General features: G+C 45.7%; 8 protein-coding genes across 8 annotated transcripts; 3 read left to right on the top strand and 5 right to left on the bottom strand.

The window, feature by feature from the left end:
- Window positions 1-1309: 1309 nt before the first annotated feature.
- Window positions 1310-1597, top strand: N7462_008886 (uncharacterized protein; the record flags this gene model as incomplete). The annotated part of the gene is made up of 1 exon (XM_057080600.1): window positions 1310-1597. The coding sequence occupies one exon, from the start codon at window positions 1310-1312 to the stop codon at window positions 1595-1597; it is 288 nt and encodes a 95-aa protein (XP_056930928.1).
- A 13-nt stretch (window positions 1598-1610) lies between these two features.
- On the bottom strand, window positions 1611-2139 carry N7462_008885 (uncharacterized protein; the record flags this gene model as incomplete). Its single annotated transcript, XM_057080599.1, has 2 exons — window positions 1611-1945; window positions 2127-2139. 2 exons carry the CDS (start codon window positions 2137-2139, stop codon window positions 1611-1613), a joined length of 348 nt encoding a protein of 115 aa, XP_056930927.1.
- A 1283-nt stretch (window positions 2140-3422) lies between these two features.
- On the bottom strand, window positions 3423-5173 carry N7462_008884 (ALDH-like protein; the record flags this gene model as incomplete). The annotated part of the gene is made up of 4 exons (XM_057080598.1): window positions 3423-3547; window positions 3610-4044; window positions 4154-4539; window positions 4614-5173. 4 exons carry the CDS (start codon window positions 5171-5173, stop codon window positions 3423-3425), a joined length of 1506 nt encoding a protein of 501 aa, XP_056930926.1.
- Window positions 5174-7700: 2527 nt separating this feature from the next.
- N7462_008883 (uncharacterized protein) lies at window positions 7701-8305 on the top strand (the record flags this gene model as incomplete). Its single annotated transcript, XM_057080597.1, has 2 exons — window positions 7701-7876; window positions 7960-8305. The coding sequence occupies 2 exons, from the start codon at window positions 7701-7703 to the stop codon at window positions 8303-8305; spliced, it is 522 nt and encodes a 173-aa protein (XP_056930925.1).
- Window positions 8306-9754: 1449 nt separating this feature from the next.
- N7462_008882 (uncharacterized protein) lies at window positions 9755-11593 on the bottom strand (the record flags this gene model as incomplete). The annotated part of the gene is made up of 1 exon (XM_057080596.1): window positions 9755-11593. One exon carries the CDS (start codon window positions 11591-11593, stop codon window positions 9755-9757), a length of 1839 nt encoding a protein of 612 aa, XP_056930924.1.
- A 181-nt stretch (window positions 11594-11774) lies between these two features.
- On the bottom strand, window positions 11775-12578 carry N7462_008881 (uncharacterized protein; the record flags this gene model as incomplete). The annotated part of the gene is made up of 1 exon (XM_057080595.1): window positions 11775-12578. The coding sequence occupies one exon, from the start codon at window positions 12576-12578 to the stop codon at window positions 11775-11777; it is 804 nt and encodes a 267-aa protein (XP_056930923.1).
- Window positions 12579-13519: 941 nt separating this feature from the next.
- Window positions 13520-17443, top strand: N7462_008880 (uncharacterized protein; the record flags this gene model as incomplete). The annotated part of the gene is made up of 1 exon (XM_057080594.1): window positions 13520-17443. The coding sequence occupies one exon, from the start codon at window positions 13520-13522 to the stop codon at window positions 17441-17443; it is 3924 nt and encodes a 1307-aa protein (XP_056930922.1).
- Window positions 17444-19300: 1857 nt separating this feature from the next.
- On the bottom strand, window positions 19301-21639 carry N7462_008879 (dynamin family protein; the record flags this gene model as incomplete). The annotated part of the gene is made up of 3 exons (XM_057080593.1): window positions 19301-19359; window positions 19420-19669; window positions 19735-21639. The coding sequence occupies 3 exons, from the start codon at window positions 21637-21639 to the stop codon at window positions 19301-19303; spliced, it is 2214 nt and encodes a 737-aa protein (XP_056930921.1).
- Window positions 21640-21706: the final 67 nt, after the last annotated feature.

Below are 21706 nucleotides of genomic sequence, written 5' to 3'. Positions count from 1 at the left end.
TCATACTAAATGCAGACTTTGAGACCCCCTAGGATCTTCTGGCCTGTAGCAATTGAGTATTCTAAAAAAAAATTAATAATAAGTTATTAAGATCATGGGACAAAAGAACATTGAATCTGAGAAATATGAAATTGATGGGCCATAGCTGGTTAAGCATAGCCGCGATGTGTTAGCCACGAAGGCAAATGTACACTCCCAAGGCTGTCATCCCTGGGGCAGCCGTTCTGAATGTTTGTCAACATTGACTCACCGAGATGCGTGGAATTACTCAAGTGCTCAAGTGCTGAATATCGGGTGGGCTTAGAATATAATTGAATGGTATCTGAGCTAACGATATAGAACGAACTTCGATCCGCTATCTTCCAAAGATTTGCGATTAGCTCCAGCCAAAACCATAGATCAATCTATTTTTCCTATCTAACGGTTTAATATGCGTACATGTATCTTTTCAAAGATTAAATTATCTCTATGTGTTGGTGAACTTTGGGTTGGAATTATGCGATCAGAGATTACATTCATGTCACTCAAGTTCTACCTCTCTAGGAATTAATAAACTGACCCCTTGATAAGACACCATGCACAAGTGTATATTCTAGCTCGTTTGAGCCTCTAGGGTATTATGCGTTCTATTGAAGATAGATGTATTTGCCACGGTCTCACAGAGGGGGGGGGCTCGGAGCCTAAGTTTTACTAATAGAAGCTTACTGCATATTGAGGGACGGCCAATCGGAAGGTTTTCTTTTGTATCCCTGCATTGAACTGAACGATAGCCTTGAACGCGCATGCGTATGCAAGTATCGCTGTAGACTGCCACAAATACAACATAGTGATAATACCAATTGGGCTCGACGTCACACATCCCCTCATCCTGTGAGAATAGGACAGATTAGGTCTTCTACCCCGAGAGATATTCAGCTCAGAGAATGTGAGCTTATGGTAGCAAGCACCTAATCCAATCCTAGACAATCCAGCTAAACCAAATTTCCGAACGGACAGTCGCGTGGACTTCATCCAAGGTTGATGGAGTCGCAGAGTTGACGAAATTCCGACGTCGCGACTACCCGGACAGTTTCAAATTGCAGGTCTGGATTTGCAATCAATCTTTGTCCCGAGGACTTTGAAGAAGATTCAAAGAGATATCTACACATATAAGACCACCATGTCTATGCCAAGGGCCAACATACATCCCAAGGCTTTCTGTGCTGATCGAATTTTCCTCGTACGGGCTTTTATGATCGACAATCCTGTTGAACATTCAAGATTCTCTCTCAACATTGAAAGTACTTTTTTACCAGTCTTTGTTTCAGAGATGCCTTCAGTCAAGCTTTATTACTTCCCTGGAGCATGTTCCCTCGCCCCTCAAATTCTTCTTCACGAGGCCGGCATATCCTTCGATCTCAAATATGAAGAGACGAAAGCCTTGTCGCCCGAGCTGCTGCAACTGAACCCGAAAGCCAGACTTCCTGTCTTGTCAATCGACAACGGTGTAATCACCGAGAACATTGCAGTCATGACAGCAATTTCCAACGCAGCCCCTTCAAAGAAACTCATGGGAGTATACGGAACCTTGGATAACATCAATGATTCTTGTGAATGATATTATGGTATTTTCAATTATAAAGCTCTTCAACACCAGGCTCATTTTCCGCAAGAAACTTCTGTCCACCAGGGACCAGATCAGTAATACCAGGGATAGCATTCTCATAATAGAATTGGAACTCAGACGGCGTGCACAGTTCCTTTCCAACAGATCCTACCCTCTCGAAAACGATCCCGTTCTTCGTCTTTCTCTCCGAGCCTTTCACCTTCTCTCCAATCAACCATCGTTCGTCTATAGTTCCAACATAAAGATCTAATGTATCTTTCTTATCTTCCGACCTCCATATCAAAGAACTACCGCATTTGATACAAAATCCGCGGAACCGTCCAGGCGATGATGAGTATTCTTTGTATGTGGAAAACGAGGATAAAGGAGGAACGATCTGATCAGGAGTAACAACGATAAATTGAGTAAAAAGACTGGCAGTCCATTTACGGCACATTGTACATTGACAAGTTGCCGACTGTTATGCTTTGTGAGATTTGAAACTAGACGCGAGTTGGGTTGGCCTCGCTCCGGGACATACCAGTGGCGGCCATGGAGCGTTCCTGTCAAAGATAATTTCGTAACTGACAGATTGGCATAGGCAACTCCCCGATATTCTGTCTGGCTTAACACTGCTATGAGACATTTTATTTCCCAGGAAAAATTTAAGTATGTTGATAAAAGGGCTGCAACTTTTGTTGAAGAAATAATAAATAGGGCAATTGGTCTTGAGTAGGGGCGGTGGAGAGTCGGTTAGGTGAAAGAATGTTGCAGAATGCAACTAAGATGTCGTCGAGGAGAAGGCCTCGAATATCACGAGGACCCACATTCCCTCTGTGCGGCTCGCCATTACAAGAATACTCGATTCCTTACCAGTTTTGTATGGTATCCCGTGTAGACCTGGAACCCAGAGCCGTAACACCAGGAAACGGTCTGAAAAGCGGGGTAATCATTACTCACCCAATGAGAACTTATTTAGCTCGGGTTTATTTTCCGGGAACCAAATTGGTCGCCTCCGTATTCTGTCGCGTCTCATTCTCGACATACTATCTGAATATATCCTTATAAGCTCTTATGATCCTAAGTATTAATAAATAATATATTACTAGTAAATTATATAACCTCTAATTTAGTATAGGCTATAGATAATATAACACAATAAATAAGTATATATAATGTGATCTGGAGCCTACTATTGTTCACGTACGGAGGTTTCTGCCACGATTCATCGTCCATTTCCTACCATATCTACCACTTCCTCTCAAGTTTCTAATATTATGCAACTTCCGCCTACCGTCCAGACCACAATAGTAGAGTATCTACTACAGCCTAGATTCCAGATTAATGAATATCTCTAATAAAATAGCTCGCTAATCTAAATAGGCTAAAGGCTATCTTATAAGGAAGGCGACCCACCCGGTACCGGATCATCAGGTCAAACTCTGAAGTGATGCCCTGACCTTCGGATTTGCGAATTAATCTTGATCATCATCCCAACAATCCTATTTAATAGAATAATATGATAGAATACAATATGACTTTCGAGGTCTTATGTCACTATGAAGTTAAACCAAAAGCAGAATTCCCCAGAGCAGATATCGTAGCCACAAATCGTTTAGCGATTCTCCAATGACCAGTATTTTGCAAGAAATCAATCATTGAAAATTTGAGCTTCAAAGGAAGAAGAGCATGGTTTTTTGGAAAGTCGACTTCGGAGACCAGGGTCTGTAGATTAACTCCCAATGACGAGAATTCTGGAAAGTTGAGACTTGCTGAGTTTTGAAAAATGTGAAATGATTCATTCGATGAGGTCCTTATGTGTAAAAGATGGCTCTGACTAGACAAACTTCTGTCCCTCGACGCTCCAAGTCATCAGCTTCGTTTCACTAAACTCCCGTAGACCCCAAAGGGCATTGTTTCGGCCCCATCCACTCCCCTTTACCCCACCAATTGGGAATGTCGCTGCGGAGTGCAAAATTAGTACATCATTGAATGCAAAACGAAGTACAAGACTGTCTTCTTACGTTCATCATGGGGTGTCATATTGTTGACATGGATTTGACCAAAATCGAGAGCCTGAGTCATCTGCCAAGCTCGATTGAAATCCAGCGTGTGAATAGCAGCATTCAGTCCATAAGGGCTGTCGTTGGCAATCTCAATGGCATGATCATCGTCACGGGCAACAAAAAGAGCTACAGAAGGGCCAAAGGCCTCCTCATAATAGATATCCATGTCTTTCGTCACTCCCTCAAGAATTGTTGGGCGAAGCTTTGATGGTGAAAGCTTGTCAGTGCCGCCATAAAGGAAAGTAGCTCCTTTCTTCTCTGCATCGAGAAGTTTTTGACGAGAAGCTTCCACGATCCTGGGACTGACTCCGTCCGTGACAGGGAAGGATTCGACTTCGGCTAGTAGTAGCTTGCGAAACTCCGATGCCACTTTCTCCGCGACTATGATTCTCTCTGTCGAGAAACAAAGCTGGCCATGATGAAGAAAGGCTATAGTACGGCTGAATCAGTACCTGCATCACAGCCTTTGGGGCATATTTTGGTTAGCGAGAGATTCACATACCGCCCAGTACACATCGCTTTGCAGCAGCCGTCAAATCAGCATCTTCGAGCACAATAGCGGGTCCTTTCCCGCCCAGCTCCATGAATATAGGCTTCAAATACTTTGCGCAGAGCTGACCAATGGCACGACCAACTGAGGCACTGCCAACGAACTCGACCTTCCGGATAGCTTGATGGGCAATCACCGCCTCGGTCACTTCACTGGCCATTTCTCGACTTGCTTGGATTACATTAATTATGCCCTTAGGAAGGCCAGCATCTTCAAAGAGATGAACGAGAAGGTGGTGTAATTGAGGACAATTCTCAGATACCTTGAACACAACTGTGCAGCCAGCGGCGACAGCCGTTGCGATGTTTCTAGCTCCAAGGATAATGGGAGAGTTCCAGCTAAATATATGGTCACTTATCTTCCTTTGAACCGAAGAACGGTTGAGAGGGATTAACGAAGGGGATGATCTTACGGTGCAATGACAAGAACAGGACCGATGGGGACGGTGAATGCGAGAGATAGAACCAACGAGGAACTAGTTTGCGGAATGGATCCGTTCAACGAGGTTATGCATGCGGCGGTTTCCTCAACCAAACCAACGGCAAGCTCGATATTCTTCCGGCACCATAAATCCGGCGCACTGGTCTCCTCCTGTTGAACAGCGATGAGCCTTTCCGTATTCGCGCGCAAAGATCTGGCGTAATTTTGCAGAAGTTCGCGACGATCTACTGCTGGAACTTTCTTCCAAGTTGTGAAGGCTTCTTGAGCTGCATCTGCAGCGAGTTTCGCCGTTGTCGCATCAGCAGACTCGGCCAAATAAACATCCTTCTGCTGTGCGTTACAGTATACAGGAAAGCGAATGGACGGGGCGGACGCCGTCTCTTTGCCGCCGATACGTAGCGGGATAATTGTGAGTTGATCCGACATGGCGAAGAATCCGATAAATCGAGTCACGCCCGTTGGTTCCGAAGACAAAGCTTTGATGCGAGTTGTAGTTACAGGTCGTCTGAGAAGTTTGTCGAAGTACTTCATATATGAGTTGGAGTGGACGGACTGTAGAGACTGCGTGCATCCCCGCACTAGCCAGATACCAATAACATAGCTGCCTACAAATTTAGCCAAAGCGGGGCTCGCGGGGAACAGTTAAGAGTCAACAGTCAGCACAGAGGAACTTGGGAGGTGGGGAATCTACTTGATTGCTCTGACAAACCATGCAATCTTTTCTTAGCCCCACGATGCCAGGTATGTACCCACCGCTTGAGGCAATCCGTGGGGAAACTTTCAAAGCAATAGTAGATAGAAATCGTAACATGTGAAGCATATTAATGCCAGGAGAATTATTCCAACCGATCGTCCTTCAAATTTTGCGACACAATTATCTTACAAGTCTGCCTGTCTGCATTCACCCTTACATAGCCAGTCAAAGAATCATGGAATTTTCAATTGATACGGCGTAATGATGCCGACTTCAAAAAAGCCAGGTGTTCATCTGTGTGGAATGGACGCGTGCCAGATCGATACTCGGCGTTGATCATCTACCCTAAAAACGAGCATGATGTCCAAGCGATTGTTCTGTACGCCAAGGAAAACTACTTTTCAATTGGACTAAGTACGGTGGTCATTCATGGATAGCCTCCTTTCTGCACGACGATGGAATCATGGTCGATATGATCCGCATGGACAAGTTTAGTCTCGATGTGAAATCCCAACCAGCAGAAGCTTATGGCTCGAGGAGCAGAAGAATAGCCACCATTACAGGAAAGAGCATGAGTCAGAACATACTTCTAGAAGGTGACCTGCTATTTGTAACATTGATGGGTCTAGAATAGGGGCAGGGAGATTGAAATGATTGATTTGTTTTTCAAAACGAAGCATGTTTTGTTTTTAATGCCGAAATTCAGCTCTGCTAGCACAAGCGATCCTTCCGACCCTAGAAGGACCATGGTATGGAAAGAGCTGTAGACCATACCATTCAAGTCGCGTTGCCTGTGGTTGGTCCTTTGTCTAGGTTTACTCAACTCAGTGCCGCGAGGTGCATTCTGAGTAACTGCTACGTGATAGAGCACGGAATTCTGGGCTATTCATTCTTCAACTTCCTTCATGATTAAGAGCAGACCATCAAGCTACAGTATTTGGACTAGCGTAACATGAAAGTTAGACAAGAAGGCTATATATCATCACAGCAGGCTGGGTCCGAAAACATCTTCATGTTCTCTTCTCATTCTCACATACGTGTACGTTTTGAACCAGGACAATCTACGGCAAGCGTGACATGCAGGCAGTTGAGATGGATCATCGAACAAGCTAACAAACCATCACACTTCACTATGGAGGGTGATCTGCTAAAAAAGAAACAGACGCTGTCTGGGTGAAAAAAGTAATGTGATATTTCTCCCTGTCGGAGATGTGAAGCTTTGGCTGTAAAAAGGGTGTACTATGAAAAATATCCTCCAATCAGAGATAGCCTCTCGTAGGCTGTTTCTCCACTAATATTCATATTGAACCAGGGCGCTCTACGGCAAGCCTGAGAACGCAGGCAGGATGAGATAGGTCGGCGAACAGACCAACAACCCACCACACACCACGATGAGGGAAGCCTCCCAAAAGGGATAGCAAAAGCAGAGGAAGCGAAAAGAGTGCGTGAAAGTTGATCCTCTTCCTATCGGAGATACGAAGCTATACCCTGTAAAGACTGTGTATCAGGAAAGATATGCTCCAATCAGAGATCACACTTCGTCGGCCATTTCCCCATTGCAATATCAAGTACTTTCTCTAACATATCAAGAACGACCTAGCGATTTTAGGAAGTCCAACAAAAAAAATGAAGCTATCAAAAAACATACAACAGCAGGGATTCGCTGGTGGCCATCCACCAGCTGCCGGCGTGTGGCTGATGTGAGGCGGATAGTCGGGTGGGTGCCGCCCAGACCAAGATGGGCAAACGTGAATTCAGTATGTGGAGCGGTTTATGAACAGGGGAGCACAGGGACAACACGGACCTTGAACCGTCGCTGATCGAGAGTAGACATACGTTGTTTCGATTCACGTTATCGGGAGATATATTTTGCTAGGATTGCTCAACTTTTTTTCTACTGGTTCTTCTCTCGGAATGACCTAGGATAGCGCCACCAAAAAAGAATAACAAGCGACTCGCTTAGGTGAGTTGGCAGCGGAGCATTACACATAAATACGAGAGGCACCTGGTCTAGCTCCTAACATCGAAAAACATCATGTATAGTCTACTACTTCTTGGATTGATTTTGCTTAATCCATTTGCAGTGCATGGTTATCTTGATTCGTATGGTGTTGACAATAATTAACGACCGTACAATATCACCGGACTTGACTATAGCTGTTATGGCGAAATCGGCTCGTTAGTTCTCGATCCCTCGTTCTCATAGCTCTTTTGACCAATGTCACATCATTATTGACAATTTGAGATAGTTACTATAACGGAACTGTTACCCTAACATTCAATTTGGAACACCAATCTCTCAAAAACAACGGAAATACCTGCCTGAAATATGAGAACAGCACATTCAAGATTGTTTTCAATGCCATGGCTGGCTTCAAGAAAGTGGCCCCCATGAACCCTTCACCTGATCCGTTTTATTTGGATATCTATGGATGGGACTCCGCATATAATTTGACCAACGACGGCGACACTCCCGAATATAGTGAATATCAGGATATTCACATCAGTTCGAGCTATGAGTATGTCCTCGAGATATCCAGGTGAGAACCTAATCCTACTGACCGAGCAGTATGCAAGTATATAATGAAACCTGGTGGTTTTATAATATGACCGTATCTGATAGTGATGCTTACCGGTTTGCCGGCGTAATGAGCACGTTTTTCCTCCGTACTTTCGACTTCAAGTTCAACGTTTCTGAAATTTGCGACATCCGGGATGAACATGGTGAGCTTTTCAGCGGGGGTTATTACGTTTCAGGGGAGGGCAACGGGGAGCAGTATTTCTCTCATGCCATTACCACGGCAACTATTACGGGTTACTTGGACCAGCAAAGCGCGTGGATCGAGACAGGAGGATATTTCGGCGCGAGTAATAGAGGTACAAGCCTCATTGGGTGGCTCGATATAGCTTTTCACGGGAGTATCGATGACGAACGGTCTGACAAGTTGGTCTTGGGGGAAATAAGCTAGAATGGAATGACACACTCGGATATGAGAGAGACAGTATTGGGGCAGTGACGTCCGAAGGAAATGCCCTTTTTATTAAAGCTTTGGAGATGCTCCTAGCAGCGGCTGTTACTGCGGTTATGTTAGCATGATAGTTTCTTCAGAATTGAGTTAGCTCTTGTTTGATCTATAACCTTCAGCGAAATTCCCTTGAGCATAGGTAGAAGATTGGAAGAAACTTTCTAGACATTTGAAGTATTCCTTAGGCTTCTAGAATCACCACGTCGTCTGGAACAGAGTGACAGCTTTTATTACTCTATTGGATTGTTGCCACAGGCAAAGGGAAGGTCGTAGTGCGCATAGACATCGCCAAAGCCCACGTTTGGTGTTGGGGTGCTACTTGCAGGGTAGCGGCCTGTTGGTCAGGTAAGGAAAAATGAATACAATATAGAATCGTGATAGAATCGGAAGGATAACAAGAGTGTATTATTATTCCAATAACGGAATCTTTAAGGGATTCAGTTCGAAAGAAGGGGGGATTCTCTTCCCGCCCCCCAAATCTCACATTCAAGCGTGCGAACAGAGTCTTCGTCACAATATGCATTTTGCGCCATCGTATGCACAGAAATTAGCATATGTGACATAATTGGCCCATATATTTATCCGTATATCCAACGCAACTTGCCTTATCACAAGGCGGTTGAGGCTCGCAGGTTATAATAATGTGTTTTGACTGCGCGGTACAGTTGAGGAATTCCTTGGTATACACAAATCGGATGCAAATTTTGGGCATTTTAGATTTATTTATGATTTACTCCTCAATACTGAAGATTTGAGTAAGTGTCCAGGACGTTGAATGTGAAGCTTATTTCAAGGTATATCGGGCTGATCGTTGGATGTGTTGTCTGGCTATCACGGAGAATGTAAAGAGGGTATTTATAGGCCAGATCGTACACGTGCCGTTGCAGACTGCCTGGTAGTACGAAGGCTTATTTATTATTGGAATTATTATTAAAGTAGCTTGCAAAACCGCCATGCCCTTCTACAGCCAAAACGTCTTTCACAGTTGCCAAGATCAAGCTTACCTCGATCAGTTAAACTCAAAATGAACGACTGGATACAAACTTTTGAACGAGCTGGTCTGTGATATGATCGAGAAAAAGAACCACTAAGACAGCAGAAAAGTAGATTTATTGCTCTTCTAATTTGTCATGTAGGTATAATATACCTATTGCTAGTTGATCACTCCTGGAGAACGCAATACTACTTGAAAATTCAAATAGAATCAGAAAACAGCCAGGGAATTTTATCAAGACTCCTGTCTAAGACATTTGGGCCTTGTTCGACGGTGGTATGACCATGGATGCCTTTGCCAAACTCGGGAGAAAAGCAGGGCCTGGAACTGAGTCATGTGGTTGACCTTTCGGGTGAAGCCCTGAAAACCAAGAGGTAGACGGTACTTAGTGCTATATACTAAGCCCTAGATGTTTTATCCCGGTGAATATACCAGCTCATAAGAGCTTTGGTAGCAGATGCTGCCGTCGCAGCTGCAAAATCCTGCCAATTCTTGCTCTTATGGCTATCGGCATAGTCACAGACGCCTTTAATAACGATGCAGGGCATTTCGTCCCATACCCCAGCGCCCTCCATCTCGAATGCAAGAAGACCATGAGTACTTGCAATCTTGTCTCGTTCCTCTCCTGACCTCATAACTGTATCGCCCGATCCGATCGTGCCAACAAATATGAGCGGGGCCTGAGATTCCTTAATATATCCAGCTTCCTCTCGCTGTAGTTTCTTTTTGATGCGCTTCCGCAATACAAGCTGCTCACTATCGCAGCCGAGCTCATCACATGATGCTTTGTGAGACTCGATGGAGGCGCAGACTGACGTCTTGTGCGTTTCTGAAAGAGTAGTTGCATGGGAGGGGACACGGCGTTGATGCCGGTAGTCAGGCTGAAAGAGCCGGTCTTGCGAGGCTCCTGGATACCGATATTTAGGCCCCCGGAGCTTTTGAGTTGATTTGGTTTGTATATCTTCAAGGTAGGTGCTAGTCAGCTGCTCCAGCCTCTCACGTCCCCTATTTGTGTCGACAAGTGCAAGGAGATTGCGCACATTCTTGGGTGCCCTGCTAAGTCTGTCATTCATTGTATCTCTCGTCTTGAACTCATCAGGATATTGCCGGCCAAGATCGTATTGTATTATGTGCCTGCTAATTATAACATCTCCTAAGAGAATTTCCTCTCCACCCCCAAGAAAAGGCACTGCTCCGCAAACACCAGTCACTAGGACAAGACTAATTCCTGGATAGCTTGATCGAAGGCTGGCGCATGTGCTGGCAGCACTGACTTTTCCCATGTTGGGGAGGAGGAGGATAACGATGTTTAGTTTCCCGATGCGTGCGTTGGTATACATATTTTGATCCCCGTCAACCTTTCCAAAATCCTCGTCCCAGAATTCGTCAACAACAGTGCATATAGCATCGAATTCCAGTGGTAAGGCACATACGACAGCAACCTCGAAGTCAGCTCGACTAGCAGGTCTAATCCATGGTATTTTCTTATTTGGCGACACCTCTGTAAGCTGCATGCCCATTTCCAGTGCTGATGTGTCGATAGAAGGCTTCTTCGATAAAGGAGGCTCAGATACGGATCCCTGTCGCTTACGCTTCAAGCTCTGAGTATGTATCACGCGCTCCAACTGCCGCACTATCTGCTCGTAAATTACCTTCCTTGTGATATAGCCAACATCGACGTCATCTGACTGATAGTGTGCTTTGTAGACATGTAAGTACAGACAGCCCTTCACAGCTTGAAGGAAATTACCCCCTCCAGTCTGCTCGACTTCGTCAACGAAACCGCACATCCAGACCCATGTTGACAAATTCGCGTTACTTTCGTAGTCGATCTCTTTCTTTATCCTTTCGCCAATATCAATCTCGAGTAAGAGTTTGGCAAACGAAAGGAGGACTGGATTGCCAAGCCCAATTGCACCCAGTGACTCGGGCAACTGACAACCCCGGAGGCTTGGCTTGAGTGAGATATATGGGGCACGATCCTGTTGGGTTCCAGCAGACTTGAGGAAATATATGCTTTCTGGCTTCCAGCTATGGGAAGCCAACTCCATGTCGTCGTCAATGAACTCCAGCAGGCATCTTGCAAGGCTAAGGGCCAGGATCGCTTTCTCTCGATAACTCAACTTCGTCACTGCAGTCTTTGCTTCATAGTCGCTAGGGGTGATTGGTGTGAGCGCCTTTTGATTCAACAATTCCTCGAGCGTCTCCGAAGTCAATTCTGTCGATACCGAAGGCATTGCGGATATCTTGTCGGAAATATCAAATATTTCTTGCCTGTCAATGGACAGATATATGGCTCGACCCTGTATCTTGGCCCTTTGGATTGCTGCGCATATGCCATCATTTTGCCTCTCGCTGATACCGGCTCTGATCGATTGTTAAGGGGGTAATGCCATATAAAGAAATGGTGCTGAAAGCTTACTGAAAATTGCCGAATCGAGTTCGATGCCATGCCTCTTGATCTAAGCAACAGGAGAGAAACATATCTAGTACAGTCTTCTGGGGGCCAGTTTGCCAATCTCCTGGCACCTTTAACTTAATTTCATGTTGCTTTCCGCAACTTCGTTGTCTTATATCTCTGAACAGAGTGTTCACAACGAGACTTGCATGTTTTCGAGGCACCCCATCCTGAGCCCCCGAGGGCTTCTCTGCGGAAAGGTCTGTTGGCGGTTTTTGACTCAACCGAGGGTATTTATGCTCCCGTGCACCGTTTGCAAGCCGCTCCAAGACCTCCTTCATATGGGCAAGAGCATCCATGGCAACAACCCGGGTCTGGCCTTCGATTAGTACGAAGAGCGAATCCTGGCCTGTTATCAAGTGGAAATGACTGGAGGAAGTCTCCAAAAGGGTAATAATAGAGCATAATCGCGGATAGGGATTGCCGATAATGATATCGTGTGCTCCAGTTCTAGGCCCTCCTGTCTTGGGCGCTTTGAATGCTTTGATGAAATCTTGATTAACCATGCCGTCCAGAGCAGTGAGGAGATTATGCGACAGTTGATTAAGTTCATCATATTCATCATCCGGAATATCTGTAACCGTAGGAATGATCATGAAAATGTACCGTAGATCAGCTTCGAAAAAGTCAACGTCATTCTGCACCTGTCGCAATAGGCTGCTGTTGGCGGCATTGTCATTTCTCCTAAATCTGACGAGCCTACCATTCAAGTGCGATCGGAGAGTCTGAAGACTGGCCCAGCTAACTGGCCTGGTTGAAAACATCGTCAGCCCGTACCCCCGCTGTCTTTGGCCAGATTGCGTTATCGAAAGGTGATTTCAAGGTGGATTAAAGATGAGCCCCACGATGAGCCATCAGCTTTTCCTGTGTCTTGCACCTGTTCGCGCCCTTGTAGCTGAGGTGTCTGACCGGACCGGGAACGCTATGAGCAAGCAGCAATCGGTCACATGGACGCGCCTGTAACAGCCCTCGCCCAAAGGCAGGCTGGGTCGCTGTCAAAACCGATGTCCTGCATGATTCATAAAAATCAACCATGTTAATTGGTTCCCTCAATACTAGCGCTTACATATATTCCAAATCAAACCCCACCTTTGGGTCTTCTGTCTTCTGAGGGGTTTGGGTGTGGTCGATATTTGTCATTTTTCTCTCAAGCTAATGAGTACGACTGAGTACAAGTTTGACCGACTGAGGCCGTTCGTTTATCTTCCATTTTTCGCTTCCCGATACCCAATATTGGTGTCAACATTCAAATACGGGCGCTCACACCGTTGTTGCTGTGGGGCATCGCTACTAGCCCAATCCTCCCAGTAACTTATTCACGCGGCCATGGAAGACATCGAGCAGCAGGAACCAATATTCGAGTCTGCCACGGAATGCGAAAGCCTCTACATAAGTCATATTTCAAGGCTCAACGACGATGGTGATCAGAATGCAGAAAAGTTGTTATCGGACCTGTATCAGCGATTTTCCACTTGGGCGGCGTTCCTGGGGGTTTTCGCTGAGAAAAACGTGTGCTTGGACCGAAGGCTTCGGCGTCATATCGAGATACAAGACCAGGTTCTCCGCTTACTGAACATTATGCAGAAGAATTTAAGCTACTGTGAATCATCTCTCCTTTTATGCTAGTTTATGTTACCGCAGGATCCTGCAGCTAATGATCCTAAGAACAGTATTCGAAGATGATCGCTCTTCTAAAAGCGGCAATATGGATATCTCCGAAACCAACTTCCGATCGCTACAGCCTGCTGCCGTTAATATCAAGAGCCTGGGTGCCATTTCAGGTGTCTTGGAGCGACTGAACCAGCTAGGGGCTGCCATTCGACGGTCATCAGTGAGCAGCCAGACTTCCAAGGCGAGAGCGTTTGCTGCGACTCTTGACTTGACTTCTTTCGAGCAAGTCGCGAATCTATTACTGCGCACACTTTACTTGAACGCCAGTGATAGTCTCATCGAGCGACTCACGCAATCCATGGCGGATTCCTACGCCCGCTTTCTTCAGCGCAAAAGCCGCCAAGAGCGACTCCAAGTTACTCGACCTGTTCCGCGATCACAAATACCACTAACGCCGATCCAGGAAGAGCCTTCCGGTGCTTTCGCGGGCTCAGATGCCATGCGTGTCTCCTTGAAGAGGCTTCGTATCGGCGACAGCTTGACTGATAATATACCCCGGCTTCCTCCACCTCCGTCTGATAACAGGGTACCTCAATCCGAGCCCACCTCTGTGGACAGTCGGAAGGTGAAGGATCAGCTTCGAAGATCGATAAGCCCCACTTCAAATACTAAATCAGTCTCCATTCTGGTAAATCAGGCAGAGTATCCCCACCCAGCCAAAGAAAGTCTTGTCTGTGAGTGGTGTTTTAGCCCTCTCATGGCAGGGTCTCGAGAGACCCCCAAGTGGCAGTATGATCTTCTCATTATCCGAAAGCCACACTGTCACTTACACTTAATATATAGAGAGCATATAAATGAAGACTTCGAACCCTATATCTGTCTCTCCGAGGAATGTGCTGAATACATGCCTCGATTCGCCTCCTCACGGCAGTGGCTCGAGCATATGGTGACCGCTCACGGCGAGAATTGGCACCAAGAGGTATATGCACCAGCCTCATGGATTTGCCCTCTATGTGCTGAACTGGAAGCTTCATTCAATAGTCCTGAGGATCTTTCGGCCCACATTGACAATCTTCACATAGAAATTTCCAGAGAGCAGCAAATCAAGGCCATTGTCCGGCAGAGTATGCTTCAATGCCCCCGGCCACTAGGGACATGTCCCCTGTGTTGCTTTACGATTATTGATGAGCAAGTACCCCAAGAAAGTCAGAGAGGCACCACCAGAAGCAACGAGCAAGCGAAACATTACATGGCTAATTCCGATGAGAGTCGGTCCAAAAGGTTAAAGACAGATACGAGCTTCTCTAAGATGAGCGGCGAAACCAAGCCGGATATCGAACAAAAGATAATTCCTGGAAAGAAATCAGAAGTCACAGACGACTCAGTTTCCAAAAGCAAGCTCGGGACTGAGGTTATAGGAAGTCATGTGGCTGCCCATCTTCAGAACATCATGCTTCTTACACTGCGCCTGATATCTATAGATGGTATTGCAGAAACATCAACAGGAAGTGATTTCGGAAGTCCAAGAACTGACTATCAAGCTTCCTGGGTCGACTCGGGGGCGAGGGGCCTCGACCAGGAAGAGTCTGATATAGGCTATGACCTGTCACAACATACCGATGGCAACATCGACCTTGATGATGGAGCCCAATCATACATAGATTGGAGCGATGTACCTCACTGTGATGAAACTCCGATGGAAGAGGACAAGATCTTACAGGAGATTGGATTATCAAGAGCAGGCCGCCCCAACAACCGAGAAGATCAATCCCAAGCACACTATATAATCCCATCCTTGGAAAATCGTCACTTCACTGGCCGTCAATCCACTCTAGATGTGCTTAAACAGAAGCTATTTATCCAAGCAAATTCTGAAAAATTAGCTCTGTGCGGACTAGGTGGGATCGGTAAAACCCAGGTTGCGCTCCAGCTTGCCGGCTGGGTGAAAACGCATATACCAGACTGCTCTGTCTTCTGGGCTCCAGCCTTCAGTCTCGAAAGTTTTGAGCAGGGTTGTTCTCAAATCGCGAATGAGCTCCAAATTTATCCGAGCCTAGACGGTGAAAATCCGATGGAGATAGTGCACCGGCACCTCAGCTCTGATAGATCTGGAAGGTGGCTTTTCATAGTCGACAATGCTGACGATATTGAATTGCTTGTCAATGAGCTTAATCAGTATCTCCCTGCTAATAAGCGAGGGGTGACTTTGCTAACTACTCAGTCCCGTGAGGTAGCTGTATCCTTTGCAGAAAGGGATATAGTCGAACTTGAAATGATGACAATAGAGGAAGGTGCTACTTTTCTTACTAAGGTTATAAGGGAAAGCTCATTTGGCACCCAAGAATCCGCTTTACAACTACTAGAGGAGCTGAACTTTATCCCTCTAGCTATTATGCAAGCAGCTAACTATATTAATCTGAGTCATATAACGACTACTCAGTACCTCGACCTTATGCATAAGACTGAGCAGGACCGAGTTCGTCTAGCGAGCAGGAACTTCCACGATAGCTCTCGCTACTATACAATGCAAAACGCCGTGACTACTATATGGCATATTTTATTCAATCGGATCAAAAGCTCTGAGCCTTCTGCTGCTGATTTGTTAGGATTTATAGCTTACCTGGAGCCAAAGGCAATACCACGATCTATTCTCCCTGCTCTGAATTCAGAAAAGGATATCGAGCTCGGTATTTGTATACTGTGTGACTATGGGCTCTTGACCAAGATGGGAACCGCCGAGGATATGTTTGATATGCATAGCCTTGTGCAGCTATCAGTACGAGCATGGATCAAAGAAATGCAGAAGACACAGCAGATTATTGCTAGTGTAATAAAGCATGTGGACCAGTGTTTTCCATCAGATCAATATAAAAATCGTGCGATATGGAGCACGTACCTGCCACATGCTATTGCAGTTACTAGGAGAGAGGAAAGTAAGAGTATAACTGAGAGATACAGCTTACTTTCGAAGATTGGAAAGTGTATGTTAGTGGAAGGGCGAGCTGCAGAAGCTTTGCGGTATTTTGAAGATGTGTTTGTATGGATGAAAATCACCTACAAAGAAGAAGATCCCTCTCGACTATCATCTCAGCACGAACTCGCACAAGCATATCAAGCCAACGGGCAGATCAAACAGGCTATAGAGCTGTTTGAGGATGTGTTTATGATCCGACTGAGAACGCTGAATGAAGAGCATCCTGATCGACTAGCGTCTCAGCACGAACTCGCACAGGCATATCAAGCCAACGGGCAGATCAAAGAGGCTATAAAGCTACTTGAGAATATCGTTACGTTGCGAGAGAGAACGCTGAATGAAGAGCATCCTGATCGACTAGCGTCTCAGCACGAACTCGCACAGGCATGTCAAGCCAACGGGCAGATCAAAGAGGCTATAAAGCTACTTGAGAATATCGTTACGTTGCGAGAGAGAACGCTGAATGAAGAGCATCCTGATCGACTAGCGTCTCAGCGCGAATTCGCACAGGCATGTCAAGCCAACGGGCAGATCAAAGAGGCTATAAAGCTACTTGAGAATATCGTTACGTTGCGAGAGAGAACGCTGAATGAAGAGCATCCTGATCGACTAGCGTCTCAGCGCGAACTCGCACAGGCATATCAAGCCAACGGGCAGATCAAAGAGGCTATAAAGCTACTTGAGAATATCGTTACGTTGCGAGAGAGAACGCTGAATGAAGAGCATCCTGATCGACTAGCGTCTCAGCGCGAACTCGCACAGGCATATCAAGCCAACGGGCAGATCAAAGAGGCTATAGAGCTACTTGAGAATGTCGTTACGTTGCGAGAGAGAACGCTGAATGAAGAGCATCCTGATCGACTAGCGTCTCAGCGCGAACTCGCACAGGCATATCAAGCCAACGGGCAGATCAAAGAGGCTATAGAGCTACTTGAGAATGTCGTTGCGTTGCGAGAGAGAACGCTTAATAAAGGGCATCCCGCTCTTCTAGCCTCTCAGCGCGCGCTCCAAGAAGCAAACCAGTCGGTCAAAGCTCTTCCCTGAACAAGTCTGCTGCTCAAATTCCCATCTGACAGTATTATCCTATTGTTATTTACATCTTCTAGCAGCACCCATAAGAAATAATGACATAATCCATTAGCGAGTCATACAAACCCCTCCCCCCTTACGATATTTTAAAAGCGCTGTTTTTTCACTACTATAAGAGATTTTGATTTAATGTATCCAGTAGGGCAATGGTTAATCCTATACCCTATATTTTGCATCTAAAACGCCGAAAAACACGCTTGGTAGTGGGCTCAGCGTTGTGGCGGCGGAATCTCAATATGTATTTTAGCAGCGTTTTTTTTTATTACCAGAAACCTGCGGTCCAGGTGCCTAGTCATGGGTGGGAAACTGCCGATTTAACCCACCTCCCTACTTGAAAGCTTTTCCACCTATCATCAATCCAACAACCAATTTGACAATTTCCTTCTCCGTTCCCTTTTTCTGGGATTTGCGTATCGAAACCAGCTTTGTGATTTGCCGCTTCCACATCCAATTCGGGTAATTCTGTTTCAGCGTTCATGGAATAACCACATCCATGATGCTATTCGGATCAAATTCGGATACGAATCATACCTATGACGCGATGGATATGACTGAAGTCACGGATACTACAAACATAGTACGCAAACGCAAACATTACGCGCTAAGGATATGCTATCTCATTCATCGTCATCCGTTTATTAGAATGTTACCTCCACTATTATATAGAAAAAATCACCCTCTCGAACTGGATCTTGAAGAGGTTCAGTTGTTGAATAATTTATACTAATTTTACCATTCCTTGATTCTATAACGATTTAATGTCAGTATTCATTCCTTCCTTACCTAGAAATTAGTACTCTAACAAAACCCTTCCAGTTACGTCTAAGTACTATAATTCGAGTCTGGTAGTAAGGGGATATACTTTCCTAATTAGGAAAAAGACATTATTTAGAGGAATATATGAATAAAGACAATTTCAAGATAACAACAAATTAGTCCCCTGTATAGAGATCGAAATAATGGGTGAACAAAAAAACATACAACAGCAGGGATTCGCTGGTGGTCACCCACCCAACTACTAACCTGCCGGCGTGTGGCTTAAGTACGGCTGAGCGGACGGGAAGCCCTGTTCTCCACACCCTGTGGTCGTATGTACCAGATATACCCAGGAGTAGAATTAGATAGATTGTTTATAGATAATGTTCAGTCATGTAGATCATTCAATATCTCGTCTAGGTCATTCGAGGTTAATGTTGGCTCGTTTCATCAGAATTTCCTGGATTTTGCGCCTCGCCTCTTGAATTGAGAACGTGACAGGACCATTAAAATGGTGTGCTGACCATAATATTTACACAAGTCACGGGAGTTTCATATTAATACCTTCAATATAATCATAATAACTGATCAATCTAAAAAATTCGCACGCGGATATTCATCGAACGGGGATAGCTTTCTCCATCCTAGAGGTCATAATGAATTTATATTCCACCAACCAGGTACCAAATGGTCTCAGCCAAAGATAAGGGTGCTAGCTAAAAAAATTTTATCATCGAAGCTGGGCCTGCTTGACTCAATATGGAGGTTTGGATGGTGGCGCCGGCGCTTTGGGATGCAGGCCCATCGGCCTTCCCTGCTTTCGGCCCAGTAGGGGGCGAAATCATTTGGAAGAGGCCAAACGGACTGTTGGCCCTATTGGGGGCAACATGGGATGAAGTAAACTCATCTGGTTGTGCAGGGAAGGTCAGCGGAATGTTGGCAAATCATGAACATGGGTATATCAATGAGTGCTTTTGTCCTGGGTATTTCCAAAAAGAAATGCCAGAGTCGATTTTGGGAACATAGACAGCGTGTGAGGGCTGGTAATTTGCGTGCTTACTTTGGCATGAGATTCCTTCCGTCGCTATATGCTGAGCCCGTGTCTGCGAAGCTGGCTGTGCTAAAGTAATATTTAAATGAGTCTGTAAATGTAAAATGGAAGTAAGTGCTCTTACCCAGGTTAGAGGCGGATACGGTCGGTATGAAGGCTCCGAGGGTTTGTTTGCCTCGTCGGAGTTTCTCAAGTTCATCATTCAGCTGTCTTCTTTCACTTTGAGTCTCCGGAGGCTCCGCTGCAATCTTTTGAACCTGTTGGTCATCCATATCCATGACAAATTGACTGGAAAAAAGACGCCCCAGAGGATAGAGCAGGCAATTCTCAATTGCCAGTATTACAACATTTTCCACGAAGGTCAGGATTGCAGTCTGATATTGAGGTCAGTTAGAAGAGTATTCTTTACAGTCATGTTCGACGTGCATTCATTACATACATCGTAATAAGCTTGCATTTGATCGATAATCTCTTCCGCACCGAACTGGTCGTCAGATAGTTGTAGATGATTGGCCGCCCGCTCCAAATCAATAATGCTGATAGTTTTTCCTCCGGGGGGAGTGAAAATACCCCCAGCAAGGCCGAAACCGTTCTTCAATACTTCGACTTGACGCTTCTCTCTCGACTCTTTGAGCCTGGTGAGAAAAGAGTCCCCGGCAGGAAACGGATGGCCGCGTTGGTAGTATGAGATAAGCTCATCGAGTTTGGCCAGCAGTCTTTGTTTCATCTTCCCCAATTCTGGTGCCACCGTGTGCCTCATGATTAAAGCACAAGTGTAGTCGTCCGAGAAATACACCAGTACGTCCTGGACAAAGGCATTCGCCGCGTTCCACACATTCAAAATATGGGTCTCGGCTATTGCCTTCCATGGTTCGCACTGGTCTCGGAATAACTCCCCAACAAGAAACTGATTCGAATTTCCCGGCAATTCAAAACCCTGCCGTTGACGAGCCTTTTCCCTGATTTCTTCCGCGAGTGCCTTTCGCGAAATATATTGTGGAAGCCAACCTTCGAGGTATGGTGCTGATGGCCCCTTTGGCACAATCACCTTTGGCTCTACATCCACGTGAATGAAACGGCGACTCCCACGAAGGCTCATGGCATAGGCAAAGCTATCGTTCAGTGCACGTACGTTTCCTCTTAAATAACAAGAACAATTCTTCCCATTTTTAGTTTCATGGGCTTTGTATCCTCCGAAAAACCTGTCGACATAATACCCGTTTAATGCCTGATGCGTAATGTGTGCAAATTTGCTGCTGATGTCGAGAAGAAAGCGTCTCTGCTCCTGAACCGTCTCCCTGGACCTGCTCATCTTTGAAAGTGCCTTCTCATGATGCAAGATCTTTCCCTGTATATCCGCCACAAGGCCGGGTAGATTGCGACAGATATGACGGAGCAAGATCTTGCTTAAACGGTGCCTGAGACTCCCGATTCCCACTTGTTGACGGGGAACCGACGCCCATCGGCCTCCGTTGAAAAACTCCTTCTCGTGGTTATCTCGACTATAATCTGTGGCTTGCATCATCTCAAAGGGCCGATTGCAAAGTACATGCCACCCGAGCTGCAATTTCTTGACTTTCTCGTTTTGAATAAGCTTCAAGTAATACGCTTCTGCTTCCGATCCAGCGTGGAGATAATCAGGATGGGTAACCACCCCTAAGACTCTCGTGTATTCAGGGTCAAATTTATGTGCGACGTCTAACACACTTTGGAGATGAAAATCATTCTTTGCACTGATAACAGCCAGAATGATGGTGCGAGAGCTTTTAATATAACTTTCAGTGAGACTTTGCACTACTTTGATCCCATCCTGGTTTTGGTCGTTGCTTGTAGAATGGTAGATGCCAGGAAGATCCACCAAAGTTAACTCTGGTCTATCTGGGCCCGAAATCTCGACCTTAAGCACATCGTCGCTGAACCCTGAGTTGGAAAGTATGCCATTCTCGGAAATTCCCATGCACTTTTTCGCAGATTCGATGATTGCAGAAAGGTCACTGCCGGAGAATGACTCCGAGGTAAAGTTGCGAAGCTTTTCCAGCTCTTGTGCATCTGTTCTGCTTTTTCCTGGCTCGATAGAAACCCTGAATCTATTGTCAACGCTCCGACGAAGGACAATCTCAGTCGCAAATCGAGTGCAGACAGTGGCCTTGCTCGGAAAGCGCACTCTAGATATAGCTTCTAGCACGGAGCTCTTTCCGCTGGATGGGTCACCACAAACAACAATTTGGGGAAGTTCCACGAGGCCCCCGACGCCAACGGTCCGAAGCTCATCGATCTTGTCCAGGAGCCCGGACTGGTCGCCCTGGAGCTGATTCAGAACATTATCGTCAAGCGGCAATGCCATAACGACGTTTCCGGTTGGAATTGCTTGAGCAATTGATATTTGAGTTTCTTAAGGATTGATAGTGTAG

Source organism: Penicillium macrosclerotiorum, assembly GCF_028827735.1.
Source record: "Penicillium macrosclerotiorum strain IBT 26536 chromosome Unknown utg000008l_segment0_segment0, whole genome shotgun sequence".
Lineage (NCBI taxonomy): Eukaryota > Fungi > Ascomycota > Eurotiomycetes > Eurotiales > Aspergillaceae > Penicillium > Penicillium macrosclerotiorum.
The sequence above is the reverse complement of the archived record's forward strand: the minus strand, read 5'-3'. Positions and strand labels throughout refer to the sequence as shown.